The 15,410-nt window shown below is 41.8% G+C and overlaps 1 protein-coding gene across 2 annotated transcripts in view; it reads right to left on the bottom strand.

Moving 5' to 3' along the window:
- Positions 1–1,145: 1,145 nt before the first annotated feature.
- mybpc2a (myosin binding protein Ca) overlaps positions 1,146–15,410 on the bottom strand; it is a 38,427-nt gene continuing 24,162 nt past the window's right edge. For both annotated transcript variants that reach the window (XM_069524483.1, XM_069524484.1), the window contains 16 exons: positions 15,168–15,333; positions 14,581–14,687; positions 14,460–14,489; positions 13,381–13,520; positions 12,976–13,135; positions 11,564–11,668; positions 11,202–11,390; positions 10,929–11,063; positions 9,660–9,827; positions 9,094–9,182; positions 7,318–7,513; positions 6,066–6,205; positions 4,440–4,599; positions 2,654–2,790; positions 1,826–2,012; positions 1,146–1,538 (listed from right to left, as the gene is read on the bottom strand). In XM_069524483.1, coding sequence (XP_069380584.1) covers positions 1,504–1,538; positions 1,826–2,012; positions 2,654–2,790; positions 4,440–4,599; positions 6,066–6,205; positions 7,318–7,513; positions 9,094–9,182; positions 9,660–9,827; positions 10,929–11,063; positions 11,202–11,390; positions 11,564–11,668; positions 12,976–13,135; positions 13,381–13,520; positions 14,460–14,489; positions 14,581–14,687; positions 15,168–15,333 — 2,144 coding nt within the window. In that variant the 3' untranslated portion in view covers positions 1,146–1,503. The remainder of the gene's footprint in view (positions 1,539–1,825; positions 2,013–2,653; positions 2,791–4,439; positions 4,600–6,065; positions 6,206–7,317; positions 7,514–9,093; positions 9,183–9,659; positions 9,828–10,928; positions 11,064–11,201; positions 11,391–11,563; positions 11,669–12,975; positions 13,136–13,380; positions 13,521–14,459; positions 14,490–14,580; positions 14,688–15,167; positions 15,334–15,410) is intronic.

Here is a 15,410-nt window from a genome sequence, read left to right as displayed (position 1 = left end):
ACGACATGCTACAATGTAAAGGAGTTTTCACTGTATTGTACTCTGAAGTGTTAAATGTTTCAGGGCAGGTGGCAAGAGCTGGGATTGGGCTGGTGTGTTTTGGAAGCCTTCAGGTTCAGAGCGTCAGTCAGTGATGTGGTGCCAATGTTATAGTTCTTAATAATCTGCCACTCACAATTACACCACAGACCCTAATGATGGTCAGTAGTGGTCTTTGTCACTGTGCTCTTACCCCCTCTGCTGGAGAGACATGAGACCAGGACCTAGTCAGTGGTGGAACAGGCCTGGAGAGCAAAGTGCCGTCACATCCCCAGAGGAGGCTGATGTTATTTGTTCTGCGGCTGGAAAACAGTTTGATGAGTTCTGTCAGAACTTCTGCTTTTTGTCTCTGACTCGATCTGTTCTCCAAACCCTCTTCAGTCAGATGGCGGCGTTAGGGGTGCGTGTGAGGGAGGATGGGGTCACTTGGGACGCCGGCCTGAGTTGCAGCACTTCGGTGAGGCTTTAATTTAGTGTGCGAGGCGAGCCGCGGCGGACTCTCCCAGCAGAGACGGTGCTGTGTTTGTTTTGCGGGTGTGTAAATTAGCGGTAATTCGTTTGCTCAGTAATGACGTGGGAGAGCTAATTAGGGCAGTGTTGATGGGTGCATTAATTAGTCTCTAGTGAATGATGCTAATGAGACCCTGATTTGGAGTGTGTGTTTGTGTTTGCATGAGCATGAGTGTAAGCTATGTATCTGTAAAGGCCTACCACTATAGGTCATGCCATTAGGAATGTAGCATGAGAGCACGTGAGAACGGGTGAAGGCAGAGAGAGTGTGTCTGAGAATCGGTGTGTGTGCCCTCTGGGTGTGTGCGTGAAGGACACAGCAGGTCTATATCTGTGTATAAGAACCCCTTTAATCCCAGTGGCTCCAGGATGTCGGCCATGCCTGGCTGAAGGCTGATCCCTCCATTCAACCATCACAGGGCCGACGGTGCCCTGCTCACACATCACCACACCGAACGCCACGGCGAGGAGGTGAAGGTGTGCAGCCGGCCGGTCACACTGCGCTGGTTTCAGTGCTATAGCTGCATCCCAATCATAAATTCATCCCAGCCTATAAAAACGTCCCGGACACAAAACAGACAACACAGGGAGCCGTAATGGATGAAAGGCTGTTTTATAAGTGTGCTCAGTGACAGGTCCACTTCACAGATAAGAAGGATCCATCTGTGTGTGGTCACAGCAGGGCAGCGCTACTACACTATACTGTGGTGTCTCTCAGTCAGAGAGTGACAAGGTGGCAGCTTGCTGTAAGAATCTAGAATTTATGGCATATTACTGAAGTGGCATTCATCATAGCAGTGGTGAAAAGCAAGCGTATGGGGGGGGGGGGGGGGGGGTTGGCTTTAAAGCCTCACCAGTGATCTATTCTAATCATATTTATTCATGACTATCCCATTATACATAATCCACTACTATTCCTGTTCAACTGTATCCTCTGCTGTTTCGTTCTGTCGCTCATTTCTTCGCCTCCTCTCTTTTCTCTTGTACGACTGCGGAGGAAAAGAGAAATTTGAATCAGCATGAGAGGCTGGGAGATCATCCTGTTTAAAGAAACTTGGAGTCATCTGTGGCTCCCAAACTTTAACTGACAAACACAATAAGGTGATTTATTTTTAGAGCAAAGCGGCGAGAATTTCAACTGATGTTTCACAACAAGAGATCAGTCAAAGGGTTGAGGAGATGGAGATTTGTCATGCTGAGCTTCATTGAAGACTGTCAGAGAGACTTACTGCCTTGGATCTATGGCATTATGGGAGGGAAAGTTCAGACAACGTACCTCGAACCTCCAGCTTGCACTCCACCTCGTCATGACCAAGGTCGTTGACGGCCCTGCAGGTGTATCTGCCCCCATCGAACAGGCTTGGCTTGCGTATATTTAGAGTCAATACACCCTGGTTGTTCTGCATCAGGAACTTGGGGTCTTCACCAATGATCATGTTGTTCTTCATCCAAGTGATCTTTGGCTGAGGAACAGTGTGTTGGAGGAGGATGCAAATTTGGCGGGATGGATGAGAGGAAAGAGGAGGAGGAGGGAGAGCAGGAACAGAGCGAGGGATGTCGGGGAGGGCGGGAGAGCAGAGGGAGGTGGGGAGAGGGAGAGGTGAAATTAGGTCAACATTTCGACTTGACAAATCATTGCCGATTCGTTGGGAGAGGAAAAAAAACGTGTTCAAAGATCTTTTTGCTCCACCTCTTGTTCTATCTTCAGACATAAAAATATACCCCTGCTGCAAAGGCATCAAAATCCTCTCTGACTGTTCAACACTCACTGTTTGACACTCTAAACTTGTACGCTCACTCTGAAAAAAACAAAACATGAAATATGTGGCGCACCCTTGCAGCAGAGCTACATCAGTAAAGTGTACAGGATGGGGGGGGGGGTGCTATAGGTCTTTAGTTTATTGTTAAAGGTAAAGCTGGGGCAGTACCTACTGTATATTCCACAGATTTCTAAGCTAAATGAAACACTTCTTAAAGATTTAAAAAAAAATAATGACATAATATTATATTCCTTTTATATCCTTAACTTAATCACAAATAGAGAAACAGCATCTCTGACACACACACACACATACATACACTGTTTTGCGATAGATGTAAATACCTTGGGGAAGCCACGGACGGCACAGCTAATGGCGGTGGCATAACCTGCAACCACACTTCTGTCCACCAGGGGTGCTGTGAATTTCGGGGATGCACTTATATCCTTCTCTTTGAAGGGTGGAGGTTTATAGCACAAACCTGGACAGATGGAGAAGTGATGTCTCAATTTATTTTGTATCTATTCTAACAAAATGCACACAAGCTTCTTTATGCACCGAATATTTTAACCTGCCTACTTTCCCTGCACAGGGCCTTAAGAGAATATTCAGAGTTTTGTTTCCCATTGAATCATGGGTTTTATAGTTTGTACATTTTTGCATGTGTAACTAAGGTGTATACCCGGAGGGATTTAATTTTACTGTTCCTTTTAAAGGAGGTCAATAGTTAGAGGTACACTTGACCTCAGCATGAAAAGAAAACACGAACATCTCTCTCATCAAACAATCTTTGATATGCTTTGCCTCATAGGTTTTTCGACTGTGGTTCAGTCAGTTCTCACACTACAAAGTTGCTGAAGTCATCACCCACAAACAATCAACATGATTTTACGATCAGCGTTAAACAGTAACTTGTCAAATGTCACACTTCGTCCATCTCTCTCTCCTTGCTGTTTCTTCTTATTTAAATATTGGAAAGAGGTGTCAATGTCTTGTTCAAGCGTTCTAAACACAAAAATACAACACACTCTGTTTACAGCATTTATGTTTTTTTTCCATATTACGAGTTCAAAACACATGAAAGTCAGATCAACCACTTCACAACTCAGGAAATTGAACCTTCTGAGGAGCGTGTCACTGCCCACTTTTAGAATGGCTCGTGTCTAGAAGTAAACTTCCCATTCTGTTTTTCCATTGATGTTTCACAAAATCCTTACAAAAAGATTTGGTTCATTCTTCCCCCCCGCCCCCATGGTCTCTTTGGCATGAAACTCTCCAAACTTGCCTCAGACTGATGACTTGACCTTATGAAGCCAAAGACGAATGTTTCTTGGGGCATTGAAGACAATATTATATCTTAATTTTGATGGACATGACTTAAATTAACCTTCACTGAAGTATTTGGCTGGTTTGTGTCACACCTCTCAAGCCTCCTCTAATCAAGGACTCTGTGAAACATTCTACTGAAAGGCTTAATTAATAACCTAGTGTATTGTCTTGCCTTTAATAGCCATACCACATTCTGTTACGCTAGCAAATTGTTTTAATTTGCCGATTACCATTTCAATTATGGAGACAGGGAGCTGACTTTTGTTTCATCCTGAGGTCAGGTGGGCACCATGATCAACAATTCTCACAAACGAGATTGGCTGGTTGGCTGCCAAGTTTTCTGGGAGAGTAAGCAAATGCAACAACACGACAACAGTGGCAGCATTTGGCTGGTGGCAGGTGTTAATTTCCCAGCCTAGTTGCTTTCATAATCCGTGGCCAGTATTACATTTTATTTAACACTCTGTCAAAAAATATTTGTGTTTAGCATAATCAGTGTGAATTAATTTTCTTTTAAATTAGATGCAAGCTATTAATCACGGCCAGCAATTAATCTCAACTTGCTCTGATGTTATTACTGTGTTCTATACTTAAAAATTGTATTACAGTTTGTAGTTTTAGTCATTTTTCAATGTGAAATGTTAATCACCAACACTGATAACTTCCTCTTTTCATAATGCTCAGTTCAGTTTTGAACTGAATACACTGTGGCCTACAGCTCAGCGTGCATTAGATGCTTCTTGGCATGAAAAGTGACGCCAACGTGTTACGCTGCACAGCGCTCTGCAGGGATTTCATTACCTGTTTTGGTAATGATGGCGGTGTTCTTGCTCATGCCAGGATTTTCACTGAGGCCGCAGATGTTTTCGCTGTACACTCGAAAGAAATACTCGTTCCCCATGACCAGGTCAGACACAGTGCAGCTGGGCCTACGGTTGTGCTCATAGACCATGAACCACTCCTGATGTGAGGGAGACAGATAGACAAACAAAAAAAGAGAGAGGAGAGGCAGCGGTTCAAAGAGGCTTATAGCTGAGGTTGAGATCTGTATAAGCGGAAGAATCTCCTATGCCTGTCATCCATGTTCCTCTAGTCCACCTTCCTGTCGTAGCATGAAACATAATGACCATGACAGTATAGTGAGGCTTTTGCTGATACGTGACCAAACTCCAAGCAGGAGCACAAATATAACCATCCTGAAAGTCCACTGGACACTTGTTGGAAAACCAATGATTCTGCTGTTCCTTTTTATTTAAAATTTTGAAACCCAACTTCCATATCATCTGTTTTTTTCATTCCTTAAATCCACATTCCCTCTTACCCTGTTGCCCTGTCAGTATGAGGCTATCAATATTCTCTATATGGAGAGAAGTAGCAGGCTGTTCTGAGCATATAATCACAATGTTTCCCAAAAATTATCTAGAATGTGGTAGCCCAGGATTCTAACTTGTCCCGCCACACTTTCATTATGAACCAAAACATTTTTTACTCTAACATAAGACATCTCGAATTTGGTGTGTGGAGCACTATTTGCAGCTCTGTTGACTGCATGCTCACTTGCGCTGTCTTGCCACCGTGAGCTACAGTTTGCTTCTATCTGCTACCGCTATGGTCCATAATGTTTTTACCATCCTTGCAGACAGTCAGAGCTCATAGTTTCAGCTGCAGTTGTGGAATGCAAGCAGTTCTCTCTCTATCTGTCTATATACAGTATATGCACACAGGTTAAAATGGATTTCACAAATACATTGAAAGATGATTTCTGTCATTTTAGGTCATTTTTATCATACTGATGTTTGTTGTTTTCATGTTGTAATAAGATTGGTTTTAATTAGTTATTTGATGCTATAAAAGGGTGTCACAGCTGACACAACTCGAGCCTGTGTGTCACCACGGCTCCATCCCCGTTACATTACTGGGCAGACTCTGCCTCGCAATGTGCAAGATGGTAGCGTTTGTATGCAGGATAGCTTGGCTCCATCTCTGTATTGAGAGAGGAAGTGAAGACACGTCATCTTTATAGTATATGGTGATCACATGAAGGAAAAACACATGTTCCAAGAAGGAAATACATTTGGACACTAATGAGACTCACACATTACACCATGAAAATGTCCCCAAACCACATGTGTTCCTAATATCCCACGTAGGATTATAACATGTGAGATTATTGTGATTAATAACATCTGACCATATTAGTTACGACTAATTAGCAGACCAGCATGGTGACATAAAACTGACTTAATGACTTTGTAACTAAATGAAAAAGGCAAGGCTGCATTAAACGTTTTTATTCTGTTAAGAAGTTTATTTATTTATTTATTTTTGGATCACAGTCATTATCGCAGACCTCCAATATGGCAGCCAGTGAGTTGCCTCACCTGAACCCCACATCTATGCTACCCTTCCACATCTCTTCGTGCATACCTTAGTCTTCTTGTCAGCCTTGTGAATGGTGTAGCCGATAATCTCACAGTTGCCGTCGTCTTTGGGCGGCTTCCACTCCAGCGCAGCGTTGAAACCCCAGACGTCTGTGACATGCACATCAATGGGAGGCCCGGGCTTTTCTGGTGGGATTGTGAGAGGAGACAAAGTTGGGGATAGAAATGGAAAGGATTTTGAAACTTGGAACAAGATGAGTTCATCAGACAATCATGAGCAGAAAAGAAGAAACTGAACAGTTGGTTGAGTTAACTAAACTAGAAACTCTTTTTCTCTGCCTGGGTAAAATGAAGGTAAGCTGTTAGATGTAGGGAAAGAGGGGTAGTGATGAACAGATCTGGAGCAGGGAAGTCCCACAGAGGGAAAGAAATCAACACTCACAGAGGAGATTTGGCAAAGATTGACAGATTAGCAGAGAAAAAGACAAAGGTTCAAGGAAAGGAGGGGATAGCTGCATGTATTCATAAAAAAACTGTGTTGGCATAGAAGTGACAATGTGAGAAAAAGTACATAGAGCAGAAAAATGCAGTGTGTTTATCATCAGCCCCTCTGTGTGGCCTGTATTATAGACAGTGCAGTACAGAAAGACTGCACAACATAGTGGTGTATTTCTCATTAATCTTGCTCTGAGTGCTCTCTGTGGAGTACAGTACCAAGTGTGTGCAGCGCAACTGTTTCTGCCCGTTAATCCTTCATGTAGTATCTCTTGCTGAAACAGTAGGGTGACAGATCAGCTGAAGGGGGGCCTGATCCGAGGAGTCACAGCCTCTCATTAGCTCGACCTTCCCAGAAGAAGAAGTGACAGAGTAGCCCTCAAAATCCAAATCTAATTCCAGTCTACACACAAATAATCCCAGCGGAGCCCCCCTGCCAAATAATCCAACCAGTAACCTGACCCAGGGAGACAGGCCATAAGCTGAGGAATGAGCTGGCGGCCACGGTGGCAGTGCTGGAGTCAGGATTATGCTCGAGAGAGTGGAATCAGCGCTTTGATGATTTGCTTCTTAAAGTCGCAGATCCTTAGCAGTATGAAATTAGGAATTATCATCAAATTTGAAAAAACTTGTGACATGTCAGAGATTTGGGCTCAAGCCCTCATCCCTGTTAACACAGGTTATTAAGCATTTACCTTGTGAAGTATGAACCATGCACGGTGTTCTAATCTTAAAGAGAGAACATGCAAAAGGAGAGTTTTTAGTTGAAGCTGAGAGGTTGTCGGTGCCGTGCAGAGACTGACCTACAATCTGAATGTGTATGTCAGCGCTGTCCAACATGTTCTCGATCTGGACAGACAATGTGTACTTTCCGGAGTGGGTTCTCTCTGCTGAGCGGATAAAGAGGATGGTGTCCACTTCACTGGTACGAGTTCCCACCGTACTGTCCTCCAGGGGAACGCCTTCTTTGAACCAGGTCACAATGGGGCGAGGCTTACCCTGTGGTCAACAGTGACGTAATAAATCAAAATAAAGGAAGAAATGTTTCAAAGAAGAAGGCCCTCAAAGAAATCTGGTCTGTGATGATGTTCTGTGATTTTGGACCTTTGCCTTTTTCAGTTAGGAAATTCATCTAAACTAGGCTTTTTTAATTCCTCTCAGCTGCAGTTAGAAAATATATCAGTGATGAAACCACCATTGGAATCAAGTCTTTCCACAGAATTCTAGTGTGGGTGCTCTTTTCTCCCAGGAGAACAATGTGTAGTCATGTCCTCTGTCTCAGAACAGGCTTTTCATTTACTTCTTCAAAAGCAGACAGTGCTGAGTCTCACTTTGTGTTGTCTGTTTTTATTTATAACAGTTGCTTCCCCTTTGCTACTTGAGGTCAGCTTATTTTCCCTACTACAATCATTTACAAGCTACTGTCAATGCTGTGATGATTCTTATGCCCTTTGAGCACTCGCTCTTTCTGCTGCTAGCAAAGTTTACATATTGGATTTACATTTCAGAAGAAACTAGAATTTCCACCTCACAGTTGGAAGCCTCCGCCAACCACTCAAGTTGAAATTTACATCCAGTGGGGCTTTGAAGGAATTTAATAAAAGGTATTACGTTTATTTTATGATTACAATCATTTTACTTGAATTATTGTTTTTGGGAGGTCTTGACCTTTTGCCACCAACTTCTAATTAATTCATTATTTTTAAGAAATTCCCTCAGCACTGTGCTGAGATATCGTGTTCACAGAATGATCTGACAGGCAGATTCCTGAAACGCCACTATACCAGCAACATAAAAAAACTGCCCAGTCAGATTTCAGCCAAAACAGATGCCTTATTTCCATCACCAAACATGCAGACAAAGTGCAGGTGGATGTCCCAGAATGGGCAACCAAAACTCCGATTAGTGTGTTTTAACATATTTCTTGCCTGTCTTCTTGGACCTGTTGAGTTTATACTTGAAATAAGTCAGAGATCACATGAAACCATTCTGTGATTAATTATTTTATGTGGAGCAGAGTGAATTTTTAGGCTTCAAGCCAAATCATACTTTTGGTTTCATTTTAAAACTAAAACAATCTCCATCCACACAAGAGTTTCAGCTCCATATTGCCATACCGACAAGCAAGTAAGAGCAAGGATTGCTTTGCTTGGACCTGGACAGGTGACAAGGCGGAACTGTTACTGACTGGTTAGGATCCGTTTTGACTGAAAATACCCAATCAGCAAGCAATTGTGACTGTTTAAGTCATTGTTTCCAAATGACTCCATTCCTACAATGCGGCCCTGGAGTTTTCAAACTAAATTGGGGCAAGTTTGAAAGTGTGAAAACTAGTGTGGACTGCAGGCATAACCATAGCAGAGGTGATGTGTTTTAAAAAATATATATATACAGAATATAGTGTTGTGGATGAAGCCAGAACCTGTTGATAGGCATTCAGTACAGGGTCAGTGTGAGAGCAAGCTTTTAATCTTTGAGCAGAACTGATTTTATTCTGCTATTCCAAATCTAGTCTGTATTATTAATCTTAACTGCAATTTAACTGAGAAAAAAGCCAGAGTTTGGCCACCTAAACTAACCTGGAAGGGGATGACCAAGTTGACCTTATCGCCCACAACCCTGATGAGTTTGGTTCTCAGTTGGCGCGGCAGGCGGATCTTTGGAGACTCTGGGTGGTGGACACAGGAGAAATGGCAAAGGAAAAGATGAGTAGAACTTGTGGATGTGTGGGAGGTGTGGAGGAGTGTGGACATATAAAATGTACATGTACAGTTAGAATGTCATGTTAATGAGCAAGTATGTGTGTGCCAGAAGTATCGATTATTGAGACGTGAATATACAGAGCGGAATCATTCATTCTTAACTGCAGCACATGTTTAAGAAATAATCCATGAGAAGATTTACAGTGATTTTATTACAACTAAGACCCAGTGGTAAGCTTGATAATTGGATTTTTGTTTTTTCAGCAGGCAGCACTATTCTTTAGCAATGGCTGAACATAACTATGGCATATAAGTCTTAGAGTATCTTAGAGTTCAAACTGATGTGGATTTGTATTAGATATTTTGCACCAGGTGCACTGTTGTTCATTTTATATCTGAAAAAAAAAAAAATAATGATGTGAGACTTAAAACGCATATCTGACCCATAATCTCTCTGATGGTGACGGCCTGGGAGATAGTGGCAGGGGGGCTGCGGCCTGCAATGTTGACTGCCACCACTCTGAACAGCATCTTCTCCCCCACTGGGAGATCCTTCACCCTGTACTGGTTCTTTGCCACTGGTGTCTCATTAGCTTGCACCCACTGGTCACCTGAGGGATGAGTGAAGAGGCAAGCAAGGAACAGATCAGAAAAAAACTGAACCAATCCTAAAAAGTCAGGATAATCTTTAAAGACTCATCAGGTGTGTAATTCTGTAATATCGTTATATAATAACATTGTTCACTATTTGTTTGCCAAGCCACACCACATTCTTCTTCTTTCCATGACAATGGTGGCAAATTTACCACTCTAAATTCTAGTCACGAATAAATGGGTCCTTTCTTTTTGACAGAAGTTGACAAAAGTTGGATTCCCAGTTCTACCTGGAAACCATGACAAATGTTATCAGCTAGCTCTACTTAGCTAATTAAGCTGACAATACTAATACTAAATCAAAGTGGGGCGACCAGTAATGAGAGAAATGAGAAAAAAAAAGAATGTGCTGGTCTTAAATCTTCAAAGTCTTTCCCTTTAACTTTGTAGACTGATGTATAGTTATTACCTCCTTGAGGTACTAATAATTCTTTCTGCCAAGGAGGTTCTGTTTTCACCATTGTTCAACAGTTGTTGTCAGCAAAAATCATTGAACAGATTTCTACAAAACTAGTTGGAAGGATGGGCCAAGGGCCTGAGAAGGAACCCACTCAATTTTTGCGCATTTCCAGACACAAATGTTTCACTTTCTTTAACATTGTTAAATAAGATGGGTTCTTTTTGACATTTTCATAATTTCTCAGGCAGACTACTGAGTGCTAGTCAGTGGTGTCCTTGAAAGTAAAACTTTCACTATAAGATAATGTTTGCAACTTTTAGGGAAAACCAACACACTGTTTAATCCTTTCCTTACACTTTTGTTCTTGTGTGTTTGGTTTCCAAAGGGCTTAAATGAAAACAAGACAATATAAACGTATCATTCAACAAAATTTAAGATTACTAAGCTACTCTATGATTGAACAACCATTACTTGCAAACAGTTTGCACAAACAACCTTTGCAGTATCAAAACATCTTTTTAAATGGCTATGAAGGGTACTTACACCTAAAAGCCCCATAAAGTTATGCTGGAGCAATCAACCACCCAAATGATTTAATCCTACCATAACCCTCAATTACAACTCAGTATTAAGTGGTACATATTTTGCATATATTTACTTCCTTCCTTGCAGTACTCAATGATGTAACCGTCGATGCCGCCCGCTCCGATTTTATCTGGAGGAAGCCACTTGAGTGCACAGGTAGTGTCTGTCACATCATCCACCATGAGACGAGTGGGCTCGCTGGTGGGGGCTGAGAGAGACAGGAGCTAATTAATACGTTAATACTCAGTGTAAATTGGATGGGAGGCAGGTTAAGCTGCCTCGATGAGCATTGTGTGGAAAAACCTCTGTTAATTAACCATTCTGCTAATGACAAATGGCAACGCACCAATGGGCATGAAGGGCTTTGAGTTTCCACTGGGCTGAGAGACGCCGATGCCGTTGACTGAAAACACTCTCATCTCATAAAGAACACCTTCAATCATCTTCTTAACCTCGTATGTGGTGGACTCGTAAACATCAAAGTTGAGCTTGGTCCATCTGGACGAGCCAACCTTCTTCCTCTCCATCAGGTACCCTGGAGAAAGCAGTATCAACATACGGTGAAGTCATTAAAAGCGGCTCAGCGTTCTTCAGAAAGGAGTTCAAAAGCATTGCACTGTAATAAACAGAGAGGATTCTAAACTGCTGTTTCCTCCTGGGAGGAAGACATCAGATGTGAACATTAGACGCTGTGTGTTCCAGGAGTACCTTTAATGGGAACTCCGCCATCAAATGCAGGAGGGTCCCATGTGATCGTGGCACAGTCCTCGCCAACTGATGTGCATTTGACATTCTCAGGAGGATTGGGCACATCTGGAGAGGCAGGTTACAGTTGGAAATGGAAGGGGAGGAAAGATGAAAAAGTGGGAGAAGTCGTGGGTATGAGAGAGGATAAGGAAGTAGATCTTTTTAAGCCATACAGTATTAAAGAAAGCCACAGAATCACGACTTGGAAAACCTTTTATTGGTAGATTTTCTTTGACTTTTGGTTCATCTAATTAATTATATAAACTTAAGCACCATCACCCGGTGCTTATGATGTTAAAAGCATACTTTAGTATTATAGATATTTTGTTTTTCATTCAGTCCATTAGTTAATGTTCATGTCAAGTGAATTTGCTGTGCCAAATTGTGGTATAATTATAACATTCTTATATATATTCATTAGGATGATGAGGCATAATTTAAAAAATGTGTTCATTCCATATGAAAACCTAATTAATTTCATTAATTCTAATTAAATGAAAGAGACTTGCCATGATTTCAGGGTAACTCTTACTGCCCATCATTCAAAGCAGTAAAAGCAGACTATGAAATGTATTTTTAATTTCTATGTGAAAATGATAAGAAATCAATGGCTGCCTTGAAATCCTGAAGTCTTAGGTACACATAAAGCATGGAGATTATGTTTTCATCTGCATTTGATCTTTTTTAAATTTTTTTTTTGATTGTTTGCAGGATTACATAAAATTGCTGAACCAATTTCTGTTAGATTATGCCGAGAGGCGGGGCATGGTCCAGAGAAGAACCTAGTAATTTTGTTATGGATCTGGATCAGGGGGGCCGATACATTTTTCAACCTTTTTTTTTTATTTCTCTGAGAAAAATTCATACATTTTGATGAAAAAAAATCCAGCATGTTTACATGGCTGATATTTATGAATGTGGGCAATTTGGTGCAGATCCATATAAAAATGTAGATCTATTGAATTTAAATGATGCGGTTTGTAAGGGGCAGTATTACATAAAAACTACTGGATGGATTACCACAACCTTGGTGGGGGGATGTGGTATTTGGTCCGGATCACAGGATAGATTCAGGAATTTTACCTTTTTTTAACATTATGAGAGTTTTTCTTTACGTTTTCCAAAGAATAATTGATGGATCTTGATGAAAAAAACAGGCATATTAAGGGGACTGATTTCTATGAGTGTGTGAAATTTGGAGGATTTCACACAAGGAAGTTGGGCCTCATTTATGTAAAAAAATTTTTACAAAACCATGACACAGTCTCACATCAACACCCTACAGCTCTCACTGAGCCAGGGAAAATAGGGTGGGAGCCACAAAAGGAAGAAAAATCAAGTGAAAAAGGACAAAGTGAGATCAAGCCACTGACCCACGACCTTGATAAAGAGTTCAGCCTTGTCTTCTCCAGAAGGGTTAGTCACTGTGATGGAGTAGCGGCCCTCGTCAGCTTTCTCTGCCCCCTCTATTACAAAGCTGCTTACGGTTTTCCACGTCTCTACACGGACTCGTCCCTCGGCCTCAGCCACCGCCTACCAAACAGATCAGGACAGAGCAAGAGAGAGTCAGACAGGAAAAAGGACACTGTTAAAGAGAACAATGACGGCACAGCTGCTACAATGACAGGTGATTCAACCATCCCACTCTAGTTCATGTTTCACTCTTTGTTCTGTTCAGTGACTAATGGCTGGTTGATGCACAAAGGTAGAAAGTATCTGACGCGTGTTCGATTGTTTATGAGGCAAATGGTGAGAATTTGTTCTTGTCTGTTCCTCACTTCATCTCCCTTCATCCAGCACACTGTGGGGGCTGGCTCTCCCGTGATCTCAACGTCAAGGCGAAGTTTGTTTCCAGCAACCACGGTGATCATGTTCTTGTTGCCGGTACTGCTGGTGTCCAGGTGGATTTTGGGAGGATCTTTCATGAGAGGAGAAGTCATTCAGGTTAGAAAGATAACAAGTTTGGGATAAGACACCAACATGATTTTGCTTTGTTGGTTCACATCGATGACAATCTGTGCTCAACGTGTTAGATGTGATGGTTTTCTCAGACTTTAGACATTTACATTAGGACCACCATCATGTTGAAGTAGGTAATGTTAAACAAGCAATTTAGGGTGCGTGACCACTAGATTGCATCCCTGCATTTTTCAGTCCAAATCTGTCCGAGCCCATGAGGAAACTAACCTCACATGAACCAAACCTGACAGACATTTTTCATGTTTTGTGTCCGAACCCAACCAAAGCCCAATGCAGTTAATGAACTGAGTTTGTGTTATCCTGAAACACATCATTATTGCTCGTTGCCACTGATTACAGACATGTGCAGTGTCAAAAATCTCCCCAGCCAATGTGACTGACCTGACCCTCACCAGATAATGGTGATATCAGTTTAATTTTTGTGTGTGTCATGAGCACTTCAGTGAATTGATTTTTGCTTTATTTTTGCATAAAGGGAAATCTAGTGGAGACTCTTTAAGGGAGTTAAAACTACCTACTCTACTGCAGTGACGTTAAAGTGTACAGGGCATGGCAGTACACAGTGACATCACTTTAATGCAGACTTATAGTCGCAAGTAAAACATTGAGTAAAACACTCAGGTGCTGTTTCATGTACCAGCACTTCCTTGTTTTTCTAAAGATACCTAGAGCGAACACATCCTTATTTTAAATACTGCAACAATACTATTTTCAATGAATTCTTTTTAAATAAGCTTTCTAAATCTGCTTTGTAGGTTTAAGAAATGACCTCACAGGTTTAACAGAGTTAAAGCTACAGAGTAAAAGGTTAAGGAAAACATCTGTGATATTGGCACTTGTTGATTATACATCTATACAATAAGACAACAACACTCACCTTGTCGGGGAACATATTCAATCTTGATTTCTGGAGAGAAAAAAATAAAATAAAACATTGTTAGCTCATATCCAGAAAATGCATCAAATGCTTCTCATTCAGATTGTTGGGTCGCTCTCACCCAGGAAGTTGAGTTTTGCTGAGAGAGAAATAGCGTAGCCATCAGGGACAAAAGTATAATCTCCAGCGTCTGAAGACTTCACATCATCAATCGTTAGCTTGTGGGTCCTGGGTACACGTTACCAGATGTTAGCAAGGAGACAACACTTGTTGTGACCCACAATTATGCAAAAGACAGTTGCCCTGGCAACATACTTCATGAGGCAATATTGCAGAGTGAGAAACGTACAAAATGTCTTTCACCTTGTGTGACCGCTGCTGCCTCCTACCATCGGCAGCTCTGACGGAGGGATTACTGAGAAAAACACCAGACCCTCGGGGAGTGTGTGTGTTGTGTCTGAATGCATGTGTGTTTGGACCTTAGAGCTTTACTGAATCCTAAAATTGGGTCAAACGACTAAGAACACCCTTTCGTAATAGTTTGCCGAGCCATGTGACAGACGCTGCTTACTGTGATATGATTTTGTGAGTCTGTGTGCGTGCATGTCTGTATGTGTTTGTGTGTCTGTGTTTGTGCGTGACGGCCGGGAAAGAGAGCTCAAGGCAAATGTGTTCATACTTGGACCCCCATAAGTGTAGTGACATTACCTTCCGATGTGTGATATTTTGATGCGATCACTGGGCTGGACTTCAACCCCGTCCTTGAACCATTTTCCCGTCACTTTTTCATCAGACACTTCGCACTTGAACACAGCCTGTTCAGCAGACTTCACTGTCAGGTCACTTATGCTCTGCAGAACCTGCAGCTCCTTATCTGTAGCAAAAACCACAACATAGATAGATAGTGCAGCATTAACACAATTAATATGTAACATTTGCCCACTATCATAA

Source organism: Paralichthys olivaceus, chromosome 5, assembly GCF_024713975.1.
Source record: "Paralichthys olivaceus isolate ysfri-2021 chromosome 5, ASM2471397v2, whole genome shotgun sequence".
Taxonomy (NCBI): domain Eukaryota; kingdom Metazoa; phylum Chordata; class Actinopteri; order Pleuronectiformes; family Paralichthyidae; genus Paralichthys; species Paralichthys olivaceus.
The sequence above is the reverse complement of the archived record's forward strand: the minus strand, read 5'-3'. Positions and strand labels throughout refer to the sequence as shown.